Genomic DNA, 14,866 nt, shown 5'->3' on the forward strand with positions numbered 1-14,866 from the left:
AAGATCTGTTTACCGTCAGAGGTGGACCTTCATAGATGGATAACCTCTGTAATAATCTATTAATCTTTTAAGAGATTATTACAAAAACACACAGTTTGCACTTACTTTAAATGTCGGGACGGATTCGTTAACCCTAGGTATATGTAGGGCCCTACAAAGGTGGGAACATCGTCGTTTACCCCTGGAAAATCTGTTTTATGCCACTTTCCCCAATAAAATGAAAAGCTGTTATCTATTTAACCTTACGCGTTTATACAATTTTGGAAATTTCTAACTTTACTTTCAATGAGTTATTTTTGTGTTTCGTTTTATATCATCCGGAGGCACTAAAACAGAGGCGGATCCAGAGTTATTTTCTGACAGTCTTCCAAATTATATTTGTTGATCCATCCTCCATTTTTGACCGTCTTCCGACAGAAAAAATTAGACACCCGTCAATGTAAACTTGAAAATCTGACCATCTTCCGGAAGACCCAGAAGACGCCCTAAATCCGCCCCTGCTAAAACACTGTTGTATGCACTCGTCTGTCGCACGTCAATCATTATTCATGACTCGTTACGTGTAATAAGTCTGCGGTATTATCAATGAACTTGATAGCCAGTTTTTAATATACTATGGCCATTCTTCGGCGCACTTTGTGCAGTCAGAGTTATCAGCAGTGTTTTGCATGGACAATTTTGTGGTAGCCGTAGATCCAGTAGGGCGATAAATGGCAGCTCGTTCGTCACTGCCATGGACGCGGCTTATCTTGACAGACCAACCCCGCCACCTGTTGAGGTGGGTGTTTTGATTTATGTCCTACCCATAGTGTGTCGCCCGTAAGATATATTACCTGACTTTTGAACATTTTAATACCAAAGGGCCGTTTGGGAATTGGGTAGGGGTGATGGATACTCAACATCTCTCCTACATTTTCTATTTTTTTTCATCAAAGATACACACTCGCAGTTGCGTTGAGAATGATCAACAGGGGCGTAGAAGTTAATATGAAGCTAAAACTTAGCGTTCATGGAGGAAAAGGAACACAGGAAATAAGATAAAAGTTATTAGATCTAGGAGAAATTAAGCTGACAGGCCCTGTCTCAGGATTCGAATGTTGTCCTCGTCTCCCTGCTTGATTTAAAAGACGCTTTCAAATATATCAATATACAAACAGTTATCGCACAAAGCTTACTGAAATGAATATTGACAAAATATAAAGCTTCGGTCACGATATATAATGTTTGCACAAGATTTGGTAGGCAGGATTAAGAAGGCGTTAACAAGGTCGACTTAAAGTAGACATTCTTCAGATCATTTACAAAAGGTGCATATCACAAGACACAGGGTCCAGAGCTGAGAATGAACGATAAAGGTAGGATGATTCAGCTACGAGTAGGGTCATCTCACAAAAAAGTGGCCATTTTAGTCATGTCAATGACACACACATTTTGTGAAATATTTACATGTCTGTTTTTATCGCTTTTAAATTACTGTTGATTATTCTTTATATTGGAGGGTGCTATAGTATAAAACGGCGAAAATTATGGGTCAAGTAAAACTTATGCAAATATTACCCAAAAATGTTGCCATTGACATGTCTCAAACGTTCACTTTTTGCATGTGGAATAAACCGATATAGTTAATTCCATATACGTAGTTTCACAGAAAATTGACTTTTGGTGCTGATTAAAAAAACCCACTGAATTGCCTATTGGATTTGTAAATATTTGAAATTTCACTTAGTTTATATATCGTTTTAAAGCATAAAGACAGAAAGGCGCGACTCCTTTCTTCTGTAAAGATTTGGGCAATCCCACAGAGGAATTTAAAACGAGCAAAACAGTAGAAGAACACTTTGTTTTGTTGACCTTTTATTCTAAACCAAAAAGAACACGTAACGCGCAGTTCTAAGTCACAGTTGTCACAGTTGGACATAGCAAGTGCTGTGGCACTGAAACATGGGAGTTAAAATACGTATATACTGTGACACTGGAGTGCAAAGTGCTCATCCTTTGGAAGGATGGTCGAAAGCGAGGCCTGAACATCAACATTGTCCAAGGGAACGGAACAGTACGACTCTCTCTCTCTCTCTCTCTCTTTGGTGTCATACGATACGACTTAAAATGCCAGTTTGAGCGTCCTTTTCCCTGCTCCGTCCCATATTTTCCTTTGCGTGTTGATTCTTGTGTTTTTAATTTAGTTGGTTTAGGAACAGCAGCCTTAACGACTATTAGGCCAAAACATAAATAGCGTGGGTTTGCTGAAAGGCGAGACTGTCTCCACCATTCATCTCCTGTGTACTTTATTTACCCAACTTTCAAGAGGTTCGTGTCATCGCGTGTCATTTATCCAGGTACAAGCATGAGCAAACACACGCTTTTACTTAATGCTACCGGGCACAGTGACACAGAAGTGTCAAGGTTTTATTTACAGCATGTGTCTGCGCGGCGACATGATTACAGGGCGGGGGTGCAAAACAATTGGAGGATTCTGGCTGAAATAATGATAGACCTGGAGACTGTTTGTACTACAGATTGTCATTATCAGAATTTATTACGATTGTAAAAAAATACGCTCTATCACGATTCAATGCGTGTTAATTATTATTTTTATAATCACTTTGAAAGATACCGATTTTTTTATTTCTTTTCGGAACACATAATACAGCCGCGGAATAACATCTCCAAGCAAGGAGATTACACACACACATGCACGCACGCACGCACGCACACACACACACACACACACACGCACATTTGTCTCCTTAGAAAACAACATCCCGTTAAGTGTCTTTAGGATGCGCCTTAATCTCAATCCTGACATTTCAGAGCTGCAAGCGTTTCAAGAGTCCTGTCTCCGTGCACACAATGCCTACAGAAGTGACCACGGGTGTCCGGAGTTGACCTGGTCAGTTGACCTGGCCAAACAAGCACAGGAGTGGGCGGACAGGGTGGCAGAGAAAAAATATCTCCAGTACAGCGAAAACCCGAGTAAGCGCCCTTGTTATAATATATTTAAAATCTTACATCACGGGAAATAAAATAAATTAGACTGTGCCTAGAAATTTATAACAGCCGGTGTGACAGGAATGGTTGTCCGCTAATAACCGTAGGCTGCTCCCCATTACTCTGTTCAGGTGGCATTCGCCCCATATACAAATACTAACCCCAATAATCTGACTTACCCTAATATCATAAGGAACCCTGGATTTTCATATTTAGGCCTACCGGCAAGGACCGACCATGATTATAGTCATTATAGGCTAGGGGTATTGGCAGTTTGGACTTATAATTAAAATCAATCCATTTCGGCGATTTCCTTGTTTCAGATGTGGGGGAAAGCATATCCCTAGTGGATTCTGAGGACCAGCTGACTGGAGAGGCTGTAACAGAACACTGGTACGCAGAAGGATACGGATATGAATATAAAAACCCAAGGTGGAGAAAAGGTAGCATTGCTCACTTAATAATGCGTGTGCATCATAGCGTGTGCGCATGTCTGAAAACTGGTATATGTTTGTGGGCGAGTTTGTGCGTGTGCGTGTTATAGGTCTATGCTCGCGCACGCGCGTGTGAAAGAGAGAGAGAGAGGGATGGAGGGGAAGGGAGAAAGTATGATTATACAGTATACGATTAAATATTTTACAGTCGCCTATAATATGTTTTGTGTAAAAATAAATTTGACTATTAAATGTTATACAGTAACTAATAACTACCATTTTAGAATTTAATGAAGGAGAGAAAGGCATAAACTTTTATCCATTTTCCAGATAGCAAGCGGTTCAGTCAGTTAATATGGCGGAACAGTCACGAGGTTGGAGTGGGCGTGGCACATATTCCAGGAACAGGAAAGCATGTGGTGGTGGCTAATTACAAACCTCCTGGCAACGGAAACTTTCCCGGAGAATATAGGAAAAATGTTCCGCCGCCGCTACATGCTAAAGATATCCCCATTGAAGACTGAAGTATAAGATGTGTTAGCCTTTTGTTAGGAATTTCTTACCTGGTTTCTAGAACGCCAGTCTAGTTTCGCATAATGCAGTGAACAAGAAACCTGCAAAGAAAAAAAAACAAATTGAACAAATGAACAAACTGTCTAATAGATGCGTTTTATCGAACTGTTTAGAGAGAGTTTCAAGGAAAAACATTTATTATATGTTCTTGTCGGTATCATAAATCATGCAATATTACTTAAATAGCTATTTGATACAAAAGGTTTTGTGGTTTTGTGCAGAATGTTTATATGAAATGGATTATGAGCAACAGTTATTTTTTATTTTAAATATGTACATCTGAACCTATTTCCAGGGACATTAAAATGCTATGTCCAGCTCTTGCAATGTACAGAGCATTTCCGTTACGTTATTTTTATTACCCTGGACAGCTGTGCCATGATAAATGTGACTGTGCAATGCACTGGAAAAAACTATGCTTAGCTGTAGCACAGTCAATGTACTTTTAGAAAACGTAAAGATCGTGACAGCTGCAGGACACTTAGTAAATACTGGTTTTTAGGAATTTCCGCGTTTGAGGTTAAATGGTTGACCGTGTCCAGGCAGTGCCCCTGTACTGCTGATGTTTATAAACGGTATGCGCACCGTGAAATTGTTCTAGTCGGTTCGCAGGAGAATATAATAATGATAAAAATGAAGACTAGCACTGCTTGGTGGAGCTACCTGATATATCTGAGCTTACAACTTGGACAGGGATTTTGCAGGTATTAATTTTTCATCTTCATAAAAATGTGGAAATTTAATGTCGCTTAAAGAGTGTGTATATGGTTTACAAGTTGTTGAGCACAATATTCTACTTAATAGTCGCAGTGTTGGTTAGGACGGGATGGAAAGCGAGCGAACAAGAAAGCGAGAAAGACGAAAGCAGTGAATTATATAAAAGAACGCTCGAAGTGGCTTCTCGTGTTCATGATTTTTACTTGTAAAAGAAATAAAATTAAGCGACATTTTACTACATCTTTTGTCGGATCTAAGTTGCAGATAACAGACATTTATTGAATTTTTTTTTCGTAGCTGATAACTGGCACCATAGTACGGGTAGGGCCTGTAGAAGTAAATTAAATTTTTGTTAAACAGCTCTTGAATATTACATGAAATTTATTCTTTTCATATAGTCTGTAAAATTATCCTGTACTACAAATGTTTATAGAGTACATTACATTGTACGACAAGTCAGAGCAGAGCAGGGCGTCAGCCGTTCTCTCTCACTACATTATATTGGAAAGGAAATTACAGGCGATGTATATCATTAACTCTTATTTAATAAATTACAGCAGCTCGTTTTGGGTAATGTAAAAAACTTCCACTGCCAGTTGGGAGCTTTTTTTAAGGACTCGGAAAATACGAGTACGTAGGCCTATAACTCTAAAGCTGTTATACCATTCCGTTTATTTTAAGTATCCCATGTATTATTTCCCAACAATTTTTGTGAATTACATGATTATTGTCTTTTAAAGAATTATTTACACAATAAAAAACGTAAACCTTTTTTTTTTCAAGGATGTCATCAATGAGTTACATTTAATATCCTCATCTCCGAGTATTCAATTAGAATCGTCCAAAAATCAATTCGCAGAAATTGGAGGAGAGTAGAATCAGAAATGACTGAAGACTAGCAAAAGCTTTGCGGTAACGAATTCAAGCTGACGAAATTTATTCGCGGATATTTTTCTGTTTTTTACATGTATCTCCTCCGGTCTGTAGAATTTCAATCTATTACGCAACAGTGCCAATTCATCCTGTTTTGCGTGTTTCCTTTGTATCAATTTAAAGTCGCTGTAAGACGACATTTCCAACGAAAAAAATTTTGACATTAAACGTGAAAGGTCCTCCCCCCCCCCCCGTGAAAAGTCCCCCCCCCCCCCCCCCCCCCGACGCAGAATCTCGCACGTTTTCCAGTTGCGTATGACGTCACTCAGTGCCGACAGCCTCGTTCTAGGCCATCTCGGGTGATTTTCATTGCGACCTTGGCAGATTGGCATGCTGTATGGATTTGGATAGCCACTGGGACATAATATACATATAGTGACATGTGAGGACGTATCAGAAATTTTGCACATTTTTCCTATCACGACTGTCAACCCTACCCTGTGACCCCAGAGTTTGCTAGTAGTCTGCATTACAATAATGTTCAATGGCTCACAGTGTACTTTCGTATACTATTTTAGGAGCCACTGATATCAGTGAATCCAATACCTAAACACCTAATTAACGTTGTTTCAGTCACTGTCTCCCTGCCCCTGCTCCAAACCGAAGTACATTTGACCCAGCTAGTTTTACAATGGTCAAAGACGACGGCGGGCAGACAGTGGTGCTAGGCCCCAGGGGGGAGACGTGGGCTGTGGCCACAGATTTTGATGACGACTGTGACACGGACATCTTGGCTGGTAATGGGGGACATGTGTATCTGCTGGAAAATAAAGGAGACGCAGAAAAGGTACGTGAAAGGTATAAACAGCGATTACGGTCTACAGAAACAAATACCTGAAGTAGGTGCTTTTTTTCTCTTCACCTCTTGTCACGTTTAATAGTTAGGTGTTTCCTCAAAATTCAATTATGCGTAGCAGAACATTTCTGAATTTGAAAAAAAAGAGAACCTTTATTCAATTATAAACTTAATTTATTCAGTGTATCTGAGCCAAATTGCACATTAAATACGTTGGGCGTTCGCAATATTTTTTTATTTTTTTTATTAAGGGTCAGTTTGCAGCTCCTCGGAAATTGACCAAAGCAGATGGAACCACAATTAACATGGGGTATTGGAGTGGCGCTCCAGCATACAAAGACATGAACGGAGACGGTCTGAAAGATCTGCTCCTCTCCGAGTGGGATGGTGCCCTCACCCCCCTGTCTCTCTTCATCAACGTCGGAACTTCAACAGAACCCGCTTTTGCTGAACCACGCGTGCTGCTCAGGACGTTGGGCGGTAGCGGAATCAGGTTTGACGTGGCGGATTGGGACGGGGACGGGTTGAATGACGTCATAGTGGGACCGAATAAACAGCCGTTTGCTTATTATCCCAACGAGGGGACGGCAGCATCTCCTAGAATCAAAGAGTTGCCTGTCCTTATCCAGAAGCATTATAGCACGATAAGGGCTCACTTCCCCCGCGTAGTGGATTGGAGCGGCGAAGGCGATCTTAAAATTCTCTACAGTGGTTATTTCGCTAGCAGCGGCGTGAATCTTCTCACTGTTGACACTGTCACGAAGACAGAGACTGATCTCCGCCTTTTGGACAGGAGCGCAGATATTCAGGACAAAGTGGGTTACAGGCTTTCCGCCGACATTGCCGATTTTAACGGAGATGGGATTGCCGATATAGTTATATCCGGGAAATCTGGAAAACTCGTCATATTTTGGGGTAAAGACATGAACAAGGTTACGCAGCAGTACATTGGTGCGCTGGACGCCATTTTAACCCAGTACAGCACCAACCTGGGGGAGGCGATGGAGTCCAGTGATGAAGTGTGCGACGACCTCCAGGTCATCCAGGACGCTCTCCTGAAAATTGCTAACCATCCAACTCACATAACATTCAAAGAAAACTTCTTCGCTAGACTCGCAGCTCTCGTCAACAAACATCCCCAATATCTGAAGAGGCAGCGTTTTTCATCGCCTTACCTGACTTATTTTTCTTTTTACACCTGGATCATCATGCTGGAGGGAAGAGACGACACGAGAGAAAATCGACTGGAGTTGGCTGAAGTCACTAATCAGACAGGTTATGTAAAGGACGTTCTTGTTGAGAGGGGAGTAGTGTTTCTGGACAATGATCAATCTTCGGAACTGGCCCTTCGCCTTTTGAGAGACTATACACTGTCTTTGCGTCCGGAATATTTCTCAGTAGAGCGCATTAGAAGTAAGCAATGCGCGGCAGACATAGACTGGGCCAGATATACCTACAAGGAGATGAGAAAGGGTGGCCTCAGCATATTCTGCAGTGGGGAGGCCAGTTCGACGAAAAAAGCAATGCTTCCTGGCTGCAAGGTATGTCACAAACACGGCAACCCAAATGGGAACTCTTTTGTTTCCGTGATCGCTCACGAGATTGGCCATAACTTTGTCGAAACTGCTCGCCTGCGTTCAAGAAAGTTCAGTTTGATACGTCGAGCTCTGCAGAGAAATCCTGACATTTTCTGGCAGAATGACGATCGTTATGACGAGACGAAAACAAAGACCCATTTCACGAATCGAGGCTGGTACGATGCAAGCACTGATGACTGGAGCACGGTAATACAGAATTATTTCAAAGGAAAATACGTACCAGAGGCTGCCGAAACACAATATCAGATCATCACCAACTCCAATCCTGGTTACGTTGGCCTCACCAACACCAAGGAGTTCTTTGCCTCCCTGGCCCAGTGTTTCTCCATTGACGCCAAGATGCTGATGGACATTGCCATAGAACGTTTCCTTGGTTTACCATCGTACAAAGAGTCCATCAACCAAATCCTGTACTTGATTGAGTATTACTCCCTCGGTGGGGGCACGTCGCGTTTCTGGATGCATACCCAAACAGGGCGCGTCTATTTTTACGATGTGATTCTAGAGAGAAACGCCCAGGGCCACATCGTCGGCGTTATTGTCCCCAAAGATGTCGCCAGGAAAGTTGACGACCCTGGTGAGGCATATTTGGTGGATTTGCCAACGCCACATATATATGTATTCAAGGTTGATGGCGAGGGGTATGTGACCGCTATTGTGGACCACCCGTCATATATTAATCTATAGAATATTACTATGAGAATATACAATAGGTTTGTCTATTTATTTTATAAAATATACGGACAGGAGACAAGCTTCAGCTGAACCACTTGAGTGGGATTTTCCTTTGAAAATCAAATTAGAATTTTGTTAGCTTAATTTAAATGTGCTTTAAAAACATTGTCTTGAGGGGTTTCGATATTTAAGGATTTTCGTGGTCTGTTGAGATAATTTATAATAATTATAATAATAATAATGTTTATTGAAACATTGCAACCAAAAAGGTTGAAGTTGTACAGATAAATGAGTTCGAATAAAAATGATAAATAAAATGTTTACATCAAATAAAAGATTTACATTAAGTCAAATTAGGTTCGCAATGAACACAGTCCTCTAAAAGTTAGTTATAGAAAAAGGGATTAAAGTGTTATGATAAACGTAGTCATGTTCTGATATAATGATGTTACATCAAATGTACATCGTGGTGAATATAATAATTCGATCTGATGGCAAAACAGCAGTGCTTTTGTGAGGAGAAAACTGTTATTTTGATTTCACACGGATCTTTGGGACATCGATTATACGCACAACTTTGAGCGAGTGGAAACACCCGTTACCAGCGTATTGAAATTAAGTTAAAAACAGCATATGGAATTGTTTTTTTAACATGCTCAAAGCAATTAATCTCCTTCCTTCTGCGAACTCGAGACGTACACGACGTAAGTCTATCGAACCGCGTATGTCTGCGTATGGGCAATTTTTCTTATACGTTAGTGCTATACGCTAGGCGTGACAGTGCTTCAACAGGCAATATATTTGTGGAATGACCTATGTTTGAATATAAATCGATCAACGACTAGTTGAGAAAAATATTGTTACGTGCTCCTCAGCAAAGAAACCATGGAATGAGAGAAAATTATACCTATTGTCGATCGCTAAGCCTTAATTATACTATTATATAGAAATTGGCCGAGTAGTAAATTTTGTCACAGCTACGATTATTGTCACATGTGGCAGCTCGTATCTGAGAATTTTAACATTAAAATGGAAGCAATGCACTTTACTGGTTTTAAAAACATTATAAAACTAATAAAATTGTTCGGAAACCAATCGAAGTCACAGTCTTTCCAGCCTTGAAAAAAAAGGGCTGATAAAGTGACCATATTTCAGAAGTCTGGGGGAATACTGTTTATTCCTACCAGAGGCCAAACCATGTACAAATACATGTATTACAGTAGACAAGGCACTGGCAGCAGTATGCAAGGTCGCAGAAGATAATCATCAAAAGAGATTGCAGATGGAACTCCAAAACGCTTCATGTCATTATGGAATTGCGTTTTTGGACTACGGGTTTTGAATTGATCGCTGCAGGGATATTACGAAAATACTAGTACACTCGAAACAGAGGCAATATCATGGAGTAGTTTTTAGTAAAATTTGTTAAAATGTCATGCATGGTTGATTAGTTATTAGAGTGAGATTTCTAAGTCGTTGTTTTTTATTTTTATTTATTTATTTATTTATTTATTTATTTATTTATTTTATTATTTTTTTTGTCTACCAGACACAGTACAGTTTACTGTCGTGGTGATGTACGTAAGGGTACACTTTCATAAGAGAAAAATATTAAGATCACATATGGTGATTTTGGCAACTGCGTAAGACAACTAGATAGGGATGATATGTTACTAACAGTGTATACTGTTGGCAACTTCACTCGCACGAACGCACATTCTTATGCGAACACACTTTGAACATTTTTAAAAATATAAAAATACAGCAGTCAATGTAGTGGAAAAGTCTGGGTGCTTCGCAAAACACAGAAGAAAGGAGGTAAGCGATACTTTCTGAAACGGAATGTAATCGGATGCAGTTCCAGATGCAGAATTAAAATTAAATCTTGGTGCATTTGTTCCAGGATAAATAAGTATCATTCCATCATAAATTGCCAACAAACATTTCAGAATATATATTTGGTAGGAAAGAGCCTAATATCTTCATTTATATAGTGTGCTATTGATTTATCATTTTTTCATCGTACACTCACATTGTTAATGAATTTTGTCTATAAATCTAGTGACATGTTGAATGACACGAAGAGAAAATTGATAGAGCATACGTACAGCATACTTCCGGTTAAGATTCAGATACCCTTCAGGTGTAATCAACGCCACTTCACTCTCTGGCAATAGGGAGGAGGAAAAATTGACAGCAATTTTTAGAAATTTCATTAGACACGAGAAGGTAGTGTAAGTAGTAGTAATCAATTTAGTATTTCAACCAGGTCAAAGTATAAATCGGAGCATTTAAAGTATATTTGAGTATGTTTTATTTTAACCCATATCAGAATACTTCACTGGATCCACATGCATGCATGTATATTTGTTCACATACAGATGCAAGTACGCACACGCACACTATCCGGAACCGCGCAAATTTAGCAATGCTTGAAAATTAATAACAGACTCGAAATACGGACACCGTTGTATACTTTTAGGTTGGATAACTCGTTAATACTACTTTCCAGATTCGTGGTCAAAATATTTCGTGTAAGGAAATCCAACGCCGACAACAATAACCAGTTTCAATCATTTAAAGTTCACTCGTTGCTAGCTCAAGTACATTCTGACGATATGTGGGGAATCCCGCAAACCATGACAAAGGATTCACACATTGGCACTTGATGGCAATGTTGTCTCTAATTAATCTACCTGAATCATGCAATATTGGATAAAGATCGAGTATTGAATAGTGAGCCTTTCGCTGTTTTTTTTTTTTTTTTTTTTTTTTTTTTGTTTTGTTAAAGGGGAATCAGTTTTTACGTCAGAGTATATATGATGATTAGTTCAGTAGACATAAGGAGATCGGGCTAATTTCTCTTGTCAGTGTTCATGTGGCGCTTTCAAAAACTTGGTTTTACCGGCGTGAAACCGCAGTACCTTTAATCCCCATAGATTGGAAATTATCCTATAATGCAGATAAGATCACAAGTCACCAGGAGTTCATCTACCTCTGTAAGATATGACATTAACTATTAGGTCATTTATGTACTGCATGCTGCTTGGCGCAAATTGTTTTGAAACGGCAAAATGAAAATGATAAAAAAGTCTAAATATGAATAAGAAAAAATAAAACTTAAATATTTTAGTGTAATTGGATTTTAATTATATGGTGTTATTGCTTGGACCTAAGGACAAACTAAACAAGTTGTTTGCTTAGTCTTAGCTTGAACCCATCTTGAGCAATGTATTATTGCAAGAATCATGTTTGGCAAAAATAGGAGAAAAAACGGTGAAATGTGCATTAATGTTGAGACACAAGTGAAATAAAAGCAGCTGAAATGATACTTTCAGTCGTTATTTTAAAATACAAGAAAGTGTAAATGACACGAAAAAATATTTAATCAAAAGTTAGCAAAGTGACATATTGAACAATAATCAGTTAAGAAATATCCACTATTATACATGTATATGTTATTTGCTTCAAAAGTCAATAAGATTTGTTCTTCATTTTGTATCGTCAAATTAAGATCTTCAGCAAAATTTTAATCAGTGCACTGAACTCCAAAAACAATGCTGTAGACTAAAGAAGCCAATATAATAACACATGTTGATCTATGTTCTTAGCCAGAGGCTCTTCTAGCTGTTCCGAAATTGGACACAAGTCCATGTAGTTTTTAAATAAGTACATGTAAATTGGTCTCTGTGCACAGTATCGGTGGTTAAACGATTATTATTCTGGCTCCCTGAGGCTAGTAATCATACTTGATTCAACCATCACAAACTAACTAAAAGAGTGGCTCTTGGCACTCTCGTCTCTGGTAGATAGTAGTGCTATTAAGCATCTTTGTTTCACGTAAATGATAAGATTTACGTGAAAAATATTTTTTCACACAGAACCTTAATCAACCCTTGTACTTAAATAAATATCAATTTTAACTTTTACTATTGATACGGTTATCATGGTACAAATAAAATTTCAAGATATTTTACAAATATATATCACTCAATTAACAATATATATATATATATATATATATATATATATATATATATATATATTAAATATGATATTTCAAATCAACAATAATCCAAACTAACAATAAATGCTAAATATATATATTATGTATAAATACGAACTTAAAACGAATAAGAGCACAATAATTCCACTACACAAAAATTGCCTACCCCAAAGACCTTCGACCAAGATGGCATTGCCTTATTCTTAAATTTTCATCCGATGTTCAACGTAAAGTAGGTATCATAAAGCACAGTATCAAAGTATTTGAAAACATATGTCTGTTTTAAATGTTTTAGTCTATTGCCGTTCATTTGAATTGTGCAAGTCTCCTCAAATCTCCAACGGTCTTCCGTAGAATGAAAAAGTAGGTCCTTGCGTTCGTCCATGCGTTCATATTGCATAGTTTATTTTATCGGTCAGATTTGCGCCATGCATTTGTCCTATATTTCCAATGTTTTTAAAGTGGCTTCTGGATTACTTAGGGAACACCCTTCACGGACGCTAATAAATGAACTCCACCTGTCTGTCCTTGTTATGCCAATAAAGTTTTGGTGTTCTTAGCCATGCGTGGAAAAAGGGTTACACCTGCCGCATGCTGCAAACTGTGGACATTATCTATCAGGTGTCGATTGTAACAGGCGTGCCGCTGTAACTGAGAGTTCATATGTGTACGGCAGTGGTAGCAGGAAGTGGACACGTTTGCGTAACGTTGGGCACCGAACTTGCCCCACTCCATCGTATCCAAGGAAGATGGCTTGTTATTTGAACCGTCACTGCCCTGAGAGCAGCTTTGACAGCTTTGGCCTGTCATCTTGCAAACGTCAGAACAGTCATGACAGTGATGGTATGATGTTCATATTGTTGTTTCATTTAGCACTGGCCCTGGTAAAGTTCTGAATGCAGATGGTTGGAAGTGTACCGAGGCTTCAATGCGGAAAATAAGTCAATAGTCTCAACAACGTAAGTCACATATGGTGTGAAAAGACACTTCGGCAAAAAGTTTTTGTATATATGTGACGGCGTCTCGAGCCGACCGCAGTCCTTAGCTTTCATTTGTGAAACATATGTATCACATTGTCAGAAGTTACTAGGGTCAAATTCCTCGGCCAATGAAGACTGTTATACGACGGTTTTCCGTACATTTCAATAGAGTTATAATAGAGTTATATCAAGTGTCTTTACTCATGTCTTGACCCATTTCTTACGTTCCATTCTCTTTCAATGATACAGTACACTTCGTCTGTGCTTTTTTAACTGATATCAACATCACAAATTGTGACAACAATTTAATAAAAGTTACAACATTTATGCACCATAAGTATCTAACCTCTATCTGGTAGATAAAAATACACTCACCATGGGATACTGAGACCCATGTAATTTCACAGAATACCAAAGCTTGGCATACTCTCAGTCTCTTGAAAGTTTAACTCAACAAAAATTTTAAGCATTCAAGATAGCGCTCACTTTAAATTCTTAGCTAAAAAAAAAAATAAATAAATAACCCTAGCGTTTTGAAACATTCTTAAAGAGAGTCAGTTGTATTATCTACACCTTTCGTCCTTCTTTTCCATTTACCCATGTTGTCTTTATGCCATCTATGAGGTCGAGGGTATTACAGTATTGAGTGATAGGCCTATACATGTATAGGTTTGATCAAATTAAAATTTTCCAAATACAGATAGCACAATTTTTATGACTAAAACTAAAAAATACTTTAACTACTTAATTTAAATCAAGCTACTTATTTTTGAATATATATTGATAATATCATCTTCATCATCATCCCCACGGATTCAAGAATATAAGACTGTCTCAATACTAGATTATCTTTTGATAAACGTGATAGTATAATTTACTGCTACAGTAATATGCATGTATATATATTAAATACTTCACTATAATTATTAAGACTAAAACAATAAACCTAAAAAAATACAACACACATTCCGCTTTATCCAAACTTACAGTACTTAACTTGATTTCAACTAGAACGTATTTAACCTCAAAGTACACCTCTTGTTTTGATTGTCAACGTACTTTAAAACTATATCATTCATTAGATAACACATTATATTCTGTTTAAACTATTTCAAATCAACAGTAACTCTCATTATCTCATTAGGAATAGAATGATCATCAATCGC

At 38.3% G+C, this 14,866-nt stretch overlaps 2 protein-coding genes across 2 annotated transcripts; both read left to right on the plus strand.

The window, feature by feature from the left end:
- Positions 1-878: 878 nt before the first annotated feature.
- LOC106171038 (Golgi-associated plant pathogenesis-related protein 1-like) lies at positions 879-4,326 on the plus strand. The gene is made up of 4 exons (XM_013551128.2): positions 879-1,355; positions 2,812-2,973; positions 3,312-3,431; positions 3,753-4,326. Exons 1-4 carry the CDS (start codon positions 1,343-1,345, stop codon positions 3,944-3,946), a joined length of 489 nt encoding a protein of 162 aa, XP_013406582.2. The 5' UTR covers positions 879-1,342; the 3' UTR covers positions 3,947-4,326.
- A 161-nt stretch (positions 4,327-4,487) lies between these two features.
- LOC106171028 (uncharacterized) lies at positions 4,488-9,043 on the plus strand. Its single transcript, XM_087008355.1, has 3 exons — positions 4,488-4,699; positions 6,219-6,432; positions 6,693-9,043. The coding sequence occupies exons 1-3, from the start codon at positions 4,620-4,622 to the stop codon at positions 8,724-8,726; spliced, it is 2,328 nt and encodes a 775-aa protein (XP_086864481.1). The 5' UTR covers positions 4,488-4,619; the 3' UTR covers positions 8,727-9,043.
- The last annotated feature ends 5,823 nt before the right edge of the window (positions 9,044-14,866 follow it).

This window comes from Lingula anatina, chromosome 3, assembly GCF_051362555.1.
Source record: "Lingula anatina isolate TDL-2025a chromosome 3, LinAna3.0, whole genome shotgun sequence".
Classification (NCBI taxonomy): domain Eukaryota; kingdom Metazoa; phylum Brachiopoda; class Lingulata; order Lingulida; family Lingulidae; genus Lingula; species Lingula anatina.

What these genes read in the sequence shown, in the direction of transcription:
- LOC106171038 (XM_013551128.2), top strand. An exon ending in CCAGTACAGCGAAAACCCGA is followed by an intron (nt 2,974 to 3,311) that starts GTAAGCGCCCTT and finishes TCCTTGTTTCAG; the next exon opens with ATGTGGGGGAAAGCATATCC. An exon ending in AAACCCAAGGTGGAGAAAAG is followed by an intron (nt 3,432 to 3,752) that starts GTAGCATTGCTC and finishes TCCATTTTCCAG; the next exon opens with ATAGCAAGCGGTTCAGTCAG.
- LOC106171028 (XM_087008355.1), top strand. Translation starts at nt 4,620, where the DNA reads ATGATAAAAATGAAGACTAGCACTGCTTGGTGGAGCTACCTGATATAT. An exon ending in CTTGGACAGGGATTTTGCAG is followed by an intron (nt 4,700 to 6,218) that starts GTATTAATTTTT and finishes ACGTTGTTTCAG; the next exon opens with TCACTGTCTCCCTGCCCCTG. An exon ending in ATAAAGGAGACGCAGAAAAG is followed by an intron (nt 6,433 to 6,692) that starts GTACGTGAAAGG and finishes TTTTTTATTAAG; the next exon opens with GGTCAGTTTGCAGCTCCTCG.